The sequence below is a fragment of the Desmodus rotundus genome, chromosome 1 (genome assembly GCF_022682495.2).
Source record: "Desmodus rotundus isolate HL8 chromosome 1, HLdesRot8A.1, whole genome shotgun sequence".
Classification (NCBI taxonomy): Eukaryota; Metazoa; Chordata; class Mammalia; order Chiroptera; family Phyllostomidae; genus Desmodus; species Desmodus rotundus.
In genome coordinates this window covers 95,211,665-95,222,612 of record NC_071387.1, presented here as the reverse complement: position 1 = coordinate 95,222,612, position 10,948 = coordinate 95,211,665, and the positions used below count along the sequence as shown (strand labels likewise).

The following is a 10,948-nucleotide window of genomic DNA, read 5'->3' as shown; positions in this document are numbered from 1 at the left end:
AAGATGTCTTTTTATGGGACTCAGTCTCATTAGAGTCTTGTGTGGGAATACACCATGACAGTATAGTTTGCTTTACCACAGACACTATGGAAAGTGCACTGGAACAGAGGAAAGCACACCACACCTGTGGGTACACTAGGACAGGTAGATTTCAAGGTGTTGAGAAATAAGGGACCAGCATGTGTTAGGGTACAGGGTGTGGGAAAATAGGGTGGTTGGGATCATGGGGTATGTGAAGAGGAAGATAGAGGTTGGGTGGGGTCCTTATGGGTCAGGCTGGAGGGAGAATTTAGGTATCGTAATGTTAGAAGTGAAAGTATCTATTTCCATGATCAGTATTAATCCCTCAGCCCCTTGAAAGTGTTAGGTTAGAAGCAGGTAAGACTCATAAAATGAGGAAGGGGGGGCAGTGAAGTTGAAAAGCAAGGTAGTTGCAAGACAGTCTGAACTTTGTGGAACATGGCAGGATTTCTTGTTTTCTGGTTAGGCTGCTGCTGTTGCCATATGTCAGGATACAGGGTTGGTAAAAGACAGTTTCAGAAATGGTAGGGTCTTTGCTGAATATATGATTGGATACAGACTGAATAAGGCAAAGAATTGGTAGAAAAGGGTTAAGGATGGATCAGCATTTTATGAAGTAGCTGGCTAAAAAAGCTAGGGCATGGGATACTGAAGTGTTAGGACTGATTCCCACTTTTTAGGAGGCTCAGTTTTTTCCTGGAGTCCAAGGTAGTGTGAGGAACTATCCCATGTGAGTGTTTCCTTGACAGTGGCCACATTTTAGCTTTTTGGTAGCTGTTTCCTATGGCTAGCCACTTATTTTCTCCTGCTGCTCTGGTGATCCAGTAAGTCAGAATAGGGAATGTTGCACAGACAGTGAAATCCTACATAGACCCCCAGAGGGGTGTGTGGGGAATAAACACTGGATTTGCTATTGTGTCACTAGGTTAGGGTATTCAAAGTGAAGCCTTCACGTAGCTTTCTTCATTGGGGGCTTGCATATTGTCTTGAGTGGTACAGAACCAAGAACCAATCACCTTGTATCTTTACACCTGGATCCTTGGTGTTAGATTATCTAAGGCCCTGCATACTGGTTACTCCACCCCTTGCCTGCCCTACAAAGAGAAGTTCGGTTCTGAGTGTATGCAGGTTGTCTTAGGATCCTGGTGCCCTAACAGGCTCTGAAAAGGCTCCTTAAGTGCTGTTTTCTGCAGAGGTACAATTGACCCTTGAACAACATGGGTGCAAACTGCTCAGGTCCAGTAAAATGTGCTTTTTTTTTTTTTTTTTTCAGTTGACTTGCACAATTCAAACACAAATTGTAGGAGGGTCAACTTCCCAGTTGAGAATGCCTGTGTGTGGAGGGCTGATTTTTATCTTGAATTTATTGTGTAGCGTTGTTTAGTAAAAATACATAGGTTTCAGGTGTATACTTTTATAGTACATCTGTATATTGTGTGCTCACCACCCCAAGTCAAATCTTTTCATTACTATTGATCCCCTCAAGCCCTCTTAACACCTCCTTCCTTTCCACTATACCATTATCTGTGTCTATGAGATTTTTCTTAATCCCTTCACCATTTTCACCCAGCCCTGCAAACTTCCCCTGTGAAAGCTGTCTGTTCTGAGTCTATTTTATGAGGGCCGACTAATATTATACTTGGGTTTAAGACTGTGGGAAGTCAGCACCCCTACCCCCATGTTCAAAGGGTCAACAGTGCTTACATTTCCTTTAATTTCATCACAAAAAGAAATAGCTATTTGAATTCCTAAAGTTTTACTTTTGTGGTTGGCATGTTTCCTGGGCATAGTGTAATCTATGACTTAGCCCTCCAGGTGATGGGAGGGAGTTAGCTTGCTGGTAGTTCCAGAAGGAACTCTAGAGTTATATTTGGCTTTGGCTTTGGCTTGTGGTCTTCTATGTTAGATGATACTGCCCCTCCCCCCGAAAATTGTTCTAGTTTTATGTTATCTCCCTCCCCCCACCGTGGAAAAAGCCAAAGAGAAGCTCTGCATGCTAGCAAAGAATGTCCTAAGTTAAATGCCGCCTTAAATCTGGCTCTCCAAAGTTGCAGACCCTTTGTACATACCTCTGTTTAACTTTTAGACTACAGGGTTAATTATAGTCTCTAAAGCACATCCTCACAGATAGCATTGGAGGAGCCACTAAATTGTGACTGAAAGAATATCCATGGTGACCGAGTCAGGAAGGATGAAGTGTTTGGGAACCTGCTGCCCAGGAATGGCAGTTGAGTAAAATTTCTCCTGAGCTGCTGTGGCATTTAGATGCATAGCTTAGCTCTGAATGTGATTCCAGGCTGGAAGCAGGAAAAACCCACACAAGTATACACTTCTTTTTTTAATGTACTGTGTATTTAAAAAAATTGATTCGTTCAGCACACCAACCCCTGTGAGTTCCAGCTGTTGCCTCAGCTCTTTTTTTCCAGGTCAGCCACCAAGTAGGGTTGGGTGTTCTTCAGGGCCTTAAGGAGCAGGTCTTTGCAGGTCAGGTCCCAGGCTGGAGCAAAGCTGTAGAGCCTCCTCATCTTCCCTGGATTGGTGGGCTCTGCCCGCACAGCCTGGTACTGCTCCTCTGCCAGAACCTTCCCGTACAGAGCATCCACCACACCATCCACGTCTGTGACTCGTGCAATGAGGGCTGCCCGGTGCTGGTCCACAAAGTGCGGTCCTGGGGGCAGGAGGGAGTAGAACAGATGAGCTGGCACCCAGGGTGGGTGCTGGAGCCTGTCCCTGCTAACACTGCTTGCTTCAGAATTGCTCTGAGTGTACCCTAAGGGGGTGGGGCTCAAGGCGGGCAGCCCACCAGGACTCCAGAGACAGTGGGATCGGCATAACTTGGTCTCTCCTCAACCAGGCTGGGCCCAAGGAGGTGTGTGGGTGTGTGGGTATGTGGGTGGGAAGGGTTTGCTCAGGCTTGCTCTCTCCTGGTTCTCTTGGCTGCGGGAACAGACAAGGCTGTGCAGGGGTGTGGTGTGGTGGGATGGGGCTGGTGAGGTGCCCAGACCAAGCGAGTTTGGGTATGAAGGCCTCAGCTGATGTCGCAGCTGAGGTCGGGGTATGGGCTTTGATAGCAGCTGGCACGGCTGCAGAGCCTGTAAGGGAATAAGTGGTTCTCTTCCCTTTCTCTTTTTCCAGGCTCCCGGGGGGTCAGGGGCCCTTTGGTCAGGAAGCCCGTCAGGACCAAGCGCGGGAAGCCTCCCTTCCCAGCAGGAGGAGTTTTCATTAGAGGGCAGGAGGAACAAAGTGAAAGTCCAAGGGGCAAACGTTCGGGTTGGGGGTTGGGTGTACGTTCGGGTTGGGGGTTGGGTGTACGCGAGGGGATCTCGGAGGACGGAGGAGATTCTGGAGGGTGTGCGGGGTTAGCTCACCTTTGCTCGTGATGTCCTGCAGCCGCTCCGCGGTCTCCAGCATGCCCATGCCCCGCAGCACTTGGGCAGTGAGCTCAGCGCTGTAGGCTTCCAGGTAGCAGCTGACAAGCTTGTCGGTGAGGTCCACGGCGTCCATGGACTGCAGTGTCCCCCGCGGGATGTGCCCGTAGCCATCGCGCAGAGGCACTGAAAGCAGCTTCAGCTTGAACTTCTTAACCGTCGGCGGTCAGGTTCTCCAGTGCGTGGAGGATGGTGTCTCGCGTGCACCCCATGGTTCCGGGTCCCCCCGCTGCCCCTCACCCCGGTATCTGCCGACCAGGAAGTTCTGCTCTTGGGCGCAGGACCTGTATCCCCCCTCCCCGCCCCCCCTGCCTTTTCCGGACACCTGCCTCTGCCCCAGCCCTTTGCCCTAGGCGTGGGTCCGATTGTCCCAAACTACCATGTTGGTCCCCTGTCCCGACCCTCTTCTGGCATCTTCCCCACCCCATCCTCAGGTCAGTTCCTTGGCCATTGGGCAAGATGAGAGCCAGGCACCAGGAACCCATCCTACAGCTGGTCCAGAAGGTGGGACCAGGTGGAGAAGGGCTAATGGGTGACTGGGACTCCAGGCTTGCACTAGCTAGCACAGAGTAGGGACCCAGTTCACGGGAGTGCCAAGGATCAGAATCTTGGAATTTTAGAGCCCTGAAATCACCATTTCCTGAACCTTAGCATCCTCTCATGCATGTCATGGGATCATAAAATCAGAATCTTAACAGCCAGAACCTTGTAGCTCCTCCAGTTCCACATGTTGGGGAGAAATGAATTGTAAAAAAAAAAGGGAGATGAAACCCTGGCTGGTGTGGCTCAGTTGACTCAGTGCCAACCTGCCAACCAAAAGGTCACTTACTCGATTCCTAGTCTCGGCATATGCCTGGGTTGCAGGCCAGGTCCTCAGGGGCAAGCGAGAGGCAACCACTGTATCTGACACATCAGTTTCTCTCCCTCCCTTCCCCTCTAAAATAAATGAATAAACAAAATCTTTAAAAAACAGAGCAAAAGCAAAGGGTGATGAATAGTGTGTGTGCTTTGTGTCTCAGCCTCAGGTTCCTTACCTGTAAAGTAGGGATAACACTGGCTCATCCATTTAGGAAATATTCCAGCATAACATGGGCTACCTGGTGGTTCCTGAAACCTTGCCAAATGCTTCCTGGGAGAGCCAGGATTTGGTCCCAGGAGAATTTTTGGGGGACATGATAAGAGACACTTAAAATGGTTGAAAAAATTCTTGACTGGAGGGAAAGTCATGGGTGGAGAGTCACCCCAGGCCCAGGGGACTTGACCCAGAAGAGCAGGTGAAAGGTACACGGGAGGGGGGGGGGGATTGGAGCCCACACTGTGCCCAGGATCCTCAACTTGCTCTTAGACATGGCTGGGAAGGCCCTCTTGATCTGGCTCTGTGGATCGCACGCCTTGTCTTGCACCAATCTACTCTCCCTCCTCCATCTCTGAGTTCCAAGCACACTCGCCTCTCAGTTCCCCAGGTGTGCCAGGCTCCTGTGCTTCTTTAAGGCTTTGCCCATGCTGTTCCCTTAAACTGGAAATCTGTTCCCTCACTCTTTGCCTGACAAACTCTTGAGACTTTAGGTCTCAAGTTAAATGTCACTTCCTCAGAGAGACCAGGTTTAGAATCCCTTCCAGAGTAATTCCAAACACCTGCTACTTATTGGTAGCTACTCATAGCAATTGTGACTAAATTGTAACTAACTGTGTATTTAGCAGCAGCCTTCCCTGTCAGCTTGTAAATCATGCCTGTCCACAGCATTGTTATATTCACAGCATCCAGAACAGTGCTCAGCCTATAGTAAGTGCTCAGTAAATCTTTGTGAATGGGCCTTGTGGCTCAAGGGAGGATACCAGTAACTGGGAGGTAAGCTTTACATATTAGCTGTTCAAAGGGAGGCAGCTTCCAGGAGCTGAAGGACGGTGGACTTGAAGCTGTACAGTCCCTAGTTTGAATCCTGGCTGTCCTTCCTAGGTGGGTATTGGGAATCCTTCATTTTTCCCGCTCATGTGGGGTGTAGCAATCACCAGTCCTTGTAGTGATGTGATCCTGACATACTCTACATTTATTCATTTATTTATTGGGCACCCACCCCCACCAGAATGTGAGTTTCGTGAGTGCAGGGACACTGTCTTGTTCGCTGCTGAAGCCCCAGCATGAAGAGACTGCATGGTGCACAGTAGATGTTCAGTGAAGGTTTACTGAATGAAGGAATGAATGGGGCTGTGTTACCCGCAGCACATTGTAGTTAAGAGCTTCCAGAAGGATAGCAGGGCCCTCTCCCATCATTGTGGGTGTTGCCCCACACGGGCTGGGTGGTACTATGTGCCCGCATCCTCACCATGGGTAGCACTTCTGGCCGCACAGCCGGTGTTACCTGGCTCGTGGCTGTTTATTACTGTGCATCTTCACTGGTCTTCATTCTTCCAGAATCTCCAGCTCCTTTTGTGCACGGTGGCCAGAAGGCCACATCTTCCCAGCCCACACATTGGTCCTGTCCCTCCCCTGCTCAGAAACCTGCTATGACTCTCAGTGCCCCAGAGTCAAGTCAAGCTCCTTGGTTTGGCCTTCAGGCCTTTGCCAACCTCCTCAGCAGCACCTTCTCCAATGGTGGCCTCTGGGCCTCTGCACATGTGGTACTTGCTCTCTGCTTGGCTTTGTTTTCTTCCTGGTCTGCTTTTCGGGTTTCTGCCTGTGCTCCAGCATTCATCAAGGATCACTTTTTCTGAGAAATAATAAACATTGGAGCCCCTCTTTGGACGCACATGTCATCCTTCATGTGCGTTATTTCTCAGCCTTACAACAATCACTATGGAATACGGAACAGTAGCCCCATTTCACAAATGAGAAGACTGAGTGAGGCTCAGGTTAAAGGACTTGCCCAAGGCTGTGTAGCTGAGGGGTCACATAGCTTGTCTGTCTAACCTCTGCCCACTCTTCCCTGTTGACTTTTCTGTCCTCTCTGTGCAAAATGAGTTATTGCTTGTCCAGGTCCGCAGGATGCCCCTCCTATGCCTCTACTGCAGTGTTTATCACACAGTGTGCCCATTCTCTCTACTTTCCCCACCAGACTGAGCTCCTTGAGGCCCCTTTCTGGTCCACAGCACCCAGCGCAGGGCTTGGCACAGACTCAGTCTTGATAAGCCTTTATGCAATGGCAAAAGAATCCTAGAATCTAGAACCATAAAAACCTGCTCTTTTTACATTAGAATCTTAGAAGCTTTGTGTCTTTGAGCCATGCAATTTAAGAATTGATTGCCCAGGCTTTGTTCCAGAAGAAGCTTTTTGACATAGTGTGTAGCTTAGCATGGTCTTTCGTCAGCTTCCACCATGGCGTGCCGTAGCTGGGGCCACCAAGTGCAGAAGGTGATGGTGCAGCCCATCAACCTCATCTTCAGATACTTGCAAAATAGATGTCAGACTCAGGTGTGGCTCTGTGAGCAAGTGAATATGCGGATAGAGGGCTGTATCATTGGTTTTGATGAATACGCGAGCCTTGTATTAGATGATGCAGAAGAGATTCATTCTAAAACAAAGTCAAGAAAACAACTAGGTCAGATCATGATAAAAGGAGATAATAGTACTCTCCTCCAAAGTGTCTCCAATTAGAAATGACTAATGAAGTGAAAAATTGTTGAGAAGCAATACAGTTTGTATTTTTTAGGTGTTCTTTGTTGTGAGTAGTCCTTGAACATTTATTCATATTGTTTTGATTACCCTTTTGTTATTACCAGATAACAATAAATGCTATGTGATTGTTTTTATTAAAAAAAAAGATTGCCCAATTCAACCCTTACACAGAGCAGAGATCCCTTCGGCCACGTGGCCATCGACTGCATCACGTGAACGCTTGTTTGGGTGGGGCGGCCTTGGCTTTCAGTAAAACCAAGGTAACACATTTCAACCGGACCTTCGGGGCTGCAGGGAATTGCACTTAGGGGAATGTGTGTCGTGACTAGGAGGAGAAGGTGGGCTTCTCACAGCCGGCTCCCTGGGGGTGAGGGGGCTGAGGGAGCTGAGGACATGTCACAGTGGTGTGACACCGCGCCTCTTCCCTCATTCCTGCACATCGCCACCCAGGATCCCTCCTTTTGGGCCAAGCTTGCCCCTGGCATCAACCCCAGTCACATTCCTACTGCGCCCATTTGGACCGAGACATGGAAGACATGGTCTTCACCTGACACTGCAAGTTCACCGCTCAGAGCAAGTGGTAAACTTTGGTGTGATGTTGCAGGGAGACAAGGGACAAGGGGCCTGGGACATGCAGCCTTTCCTCTCCTGGGACTGGAAGCCTCACTCCTGCAGTGGTTTCAGGATGGATGGAGCTCAGTGGGAACAACTTACACCTTCTGATAGGTGGCTGTGCTCTGTGTGAACATTGTAGACTCGGAACTCAGAAGGACACGAGGATTCTGGAGACTCTATTTTATTCTAAAAACCTGTATGAAGATCTACTACGTGCCCAACCCCACGAATAAGTGCTGGTGGAAGATGAATAATAGTAACAACAGCTTTCTTTTTTTTTGAATTTACTATGTTCTAGGCACTCTGCTAAGCACTTAACATTCATAATGTCATTTAATATTCTGAATGAGCCCCACGAGGTATGTGTGTTTATCCCACTTTACAGAGGAGAAAACAGGTTTTCAGAAATTACTCTGAAAGCCTATCCTGGTAATAACTGAGAAAACACAGATTGAACCCATGTCCATCTGACTCTTAGGCCCAAATTCCAAGCAACATATTAAAAGTCCCAGTGTTTGTTGGTGTATCTCTTCACACCATACCCCTCTCCTTTCTTGAAGAGTGAGTAAAAACTTTATTCTCTACAAAAAGAAAATAGTCGCAATGTCCTCAAATATCAACAAATTGCTTGGAGGGATTATGAATGTGGAAATTCATGCCTCCTCCAGACGGTCCACAAACACGCTTAGGAAGACAGATATTGCAATAATAGTAATGATTGAAAACTTCCTACCTTTTACAGAATGTTTTAGAATGTATAAAGCACATTCAGAAGATTGTGGGAGAGTGGGTAAAGCAGGAAACAAGGGGGGTCAGACCCACACAGATTTGATTCCTAGACCCTCTACCTCTTAGCTGTGTGCCTTGGGAGGTCACAGCGCCTCTCTGGGGTCTGCATCCTGTGTCACTGGTGCGCTCACCTCACTGAAAAGGGCAGAAGGTTGCCCCGGGTCCCTCAGGGAGGTAGAAGTAGAGTCCATTCATTCCTGGAGATTGCCAGGGTGGTTTCCCCCGGGAAAGTGGGGAATAGGGGCCTTGGGCAGCTCTAATGTCTCCCTTGGCCCCCGTTTCTGCAGGAAGTCTCAGAGCTCTGAGCTTAGACCACTGGCAGGAAAGAACCTCCAGTCTTCCCTCAGGCCCACCCTTGCCCCCTGGACCAGAGCCAGAGCAGTTGGTGGTAAGATGCTTCCTGGGTGTGACCCTCCACCCAACAAAAGTAACCCTTTGATTGCTGGAGCCAGAAGGACCAGAGACTGCCAGGACATTGGGCAAGTAATTTAATCTCTTTGTGTCTCATGGCCTCCCTGTAAGATAGGAACATTGATGACGTTGTTATGGGTTACAAATGAAGTTATGAGATTCTAAATGGGTTAAGAATTGTGAAGTGCTACTATGTGTCAGGAACGGACCTGACACATAGTAGGCGCCGTTGTCATTATTAAAGTTACTGAGCCTCAGTTTCCCAGTCCGTGAAGTGGGGATGATATTGTCGGCCTTACAGGGTTGTAGGGAAGATTCACTGGAACCATTCGTAATAATAATTGTAATAACACCAACAGCCAGCATTTAGTGAACATCTTCTGTGGGCCTGGCGTTGTTCTAAGAGCTTTACACACATTAGCTTGTTGAATCTTCATAACAATGAAATACTCTGATACTGATCCTTAAACAATCCTCATTTTACAAATGAGGAAATCATGTTATATAACTTGCCTAAAATCACACAACAAGGAAGGAGCAGAGTCAAGATTTAAGCTAGTAGCGTCAGTCACCGCTTCCTAATCCCTTTGGGGCCAGCACACCATCCCCGTGTTGGTTTATATTGGCTGGGTTAGTCCTCATGACACCCTATGGGGTGGCATCATTATCCTCCTTATCCTTGTATTGTAGCTGAAGATGCTGAAACCTGGAAAGGAAGGCGATTTTCCTGAGCACATGATGTCAGCATTCAGGACCTGCTTCTGCAGTGGTCCTGAGTGGGAATTTCTGGCTTCTTCTACATTTATCCAATACAAGGAGTGCTCACCTCCTGCTGCACTTATTACTCCAGCTCTTGGGAAGCTCTCCCTAACGGAGAGATTTTACCCTTGGCAGGAAACTAAAATCTGCCCTCTCTGAGCCCTGGGGACTCCAGGGACCTCACAGAGCCCTGTCTTAGGGTCAGCAGCACTTGTCCTAGCCTCCTCCTCCCCTAGACATGATTTTTGGCTCCTTCTTGTCCTCTAACCTCTTGTAGACAATCAATGTCCCTTCTGTGGGTTAGAGTCATTCCTGGCCCACTGACAGAGAGGTAATGAGTGGACTGTCACCTTCCTGTCCTGGGTTCCCACTCACTGCTATTGACCAAACCTCCAGCCCCAGCCTGGCAGTGACAGAAACTCCAGGTGAGATCTACATTTGAGATGCTGACTTTTCTGAGACATAGTGAAGTGGCTTGTGATTTCAGAGACCAGCTCCAGATACACTCTTATCCCCACGCCCCTCCGTTTGCCAACCCCTGGCCAAGTCTGAGCCATCAAAAATGGCAGAGAGAAAATCAGAGGCTTAGCTGTAGAGTGGAGAAATCAAACTTCCTTGGATTTCTCAGGTTTGAATGAAAAGCCTTAGCTTTCTGAGAGTGCTCACTTATTCTGAGAATTAAATCTGGAGTCATTTGTATAGTTAATTGCTCTGATGAAGAAATAATAATAAAACTTCTCTTATCTCTTCATGAGAGACCCAAATGACTATAGCCTGAACAAGGTTGCTAGGTTCAGCCTCCAGGGTTCCAGGAAATCTGGAGTAGCTTTCAAAGCAGGCCAGCAGGCAACACACAAAAGCTTCAAGCATTCAAGAAATGAGCTCCACAGCTTGGAGACAAGTCCAGACCTTGGAGACTTCTCATGAAAGCCAAGATATGTGAAGAGCTATCTGACTCTTGGGGAGATTTGTATACCTGCCAAAGAGTTGGAGTAAGAAGACCTTTAGGCAGAGGAGGGTGACAGCAGCTTCCTTCCCCTTTGTAAGCAGGAAAAATAATTCTTGTTGCTCACCTGTGGGGTGTCTGGCTACTCTCATGGGATGATGGACCTGGCTCTCATCACGACGTCATCCTAGAGCACAGGGTGCGGCGGGGTGGAGGGGGGGGAACATTTACTATTCACTGTGAGGTATTTAACGAGAAGTCTGCCCCTGATCCAGACACCTTGTGTGCACATCTGGGACAAAATTCATAGACACGAATTGCCACGTCCAGTTCCAGTACGGTCAACCATGTTGTTTGACAAGGTCC

The 10,948-nt window shown here is 48.3% G+C and overlaps 2 protein-coding genes across 2 annotated transcripts; one reads left to right on the top strand and one right to left on the bottom strand.

Annotated features, from left to right (window-relative positions):
- Positions 1–2,375: 2,375 nt before the first annotated feature.
- LOC112304817 (apoptosis-associated speck-like protein containing a CARD) lies at positions 2,376–3,938 on the bottom strand. Its single transcript, XM_045195320.2, is given in 3 exon segments — positions 2,376–2,689; positions 3,390–3,607; positions 3,609–3,938. Coding segments are annotated over 3 exon segments (531 nt in total). The 5' UTR covers positions 3,662–3,938; the 3' UTR covers positions 2,376–2,429.
- A 1,406-nt stretch (positions 3,939–5,344) lies between these two features.
- LOC123479726 (small nuclear ribonucleoprotein E-like) lies at positions 5,345–7,192 on the top strand. The gene has a single exon (XM_045195321.2). The coding sequence runs from the start codon at positions 6,763–6,765 to the stop codon at positions 7,039–7,041; it is 279 nt and encodes a 92-aa protein (XP_045051256.1). The 5' UTR covers positions 5,345–6,762; the 3' UTR covers positions 7,042–7,192.
- Positions 7,193–10,948: the final 3,756 nt, after the last annotated feature.

What these genes read in the sequence shown, in the direction of transcription:
- LOC123479726 (XM_045195321.2), top strand. Translation starts at nt 6,763, where the DNA reads ATGGCGTGCCGTAGCTGGGGCCACCAAGTGCAGAAGGTGATGGTGCAG.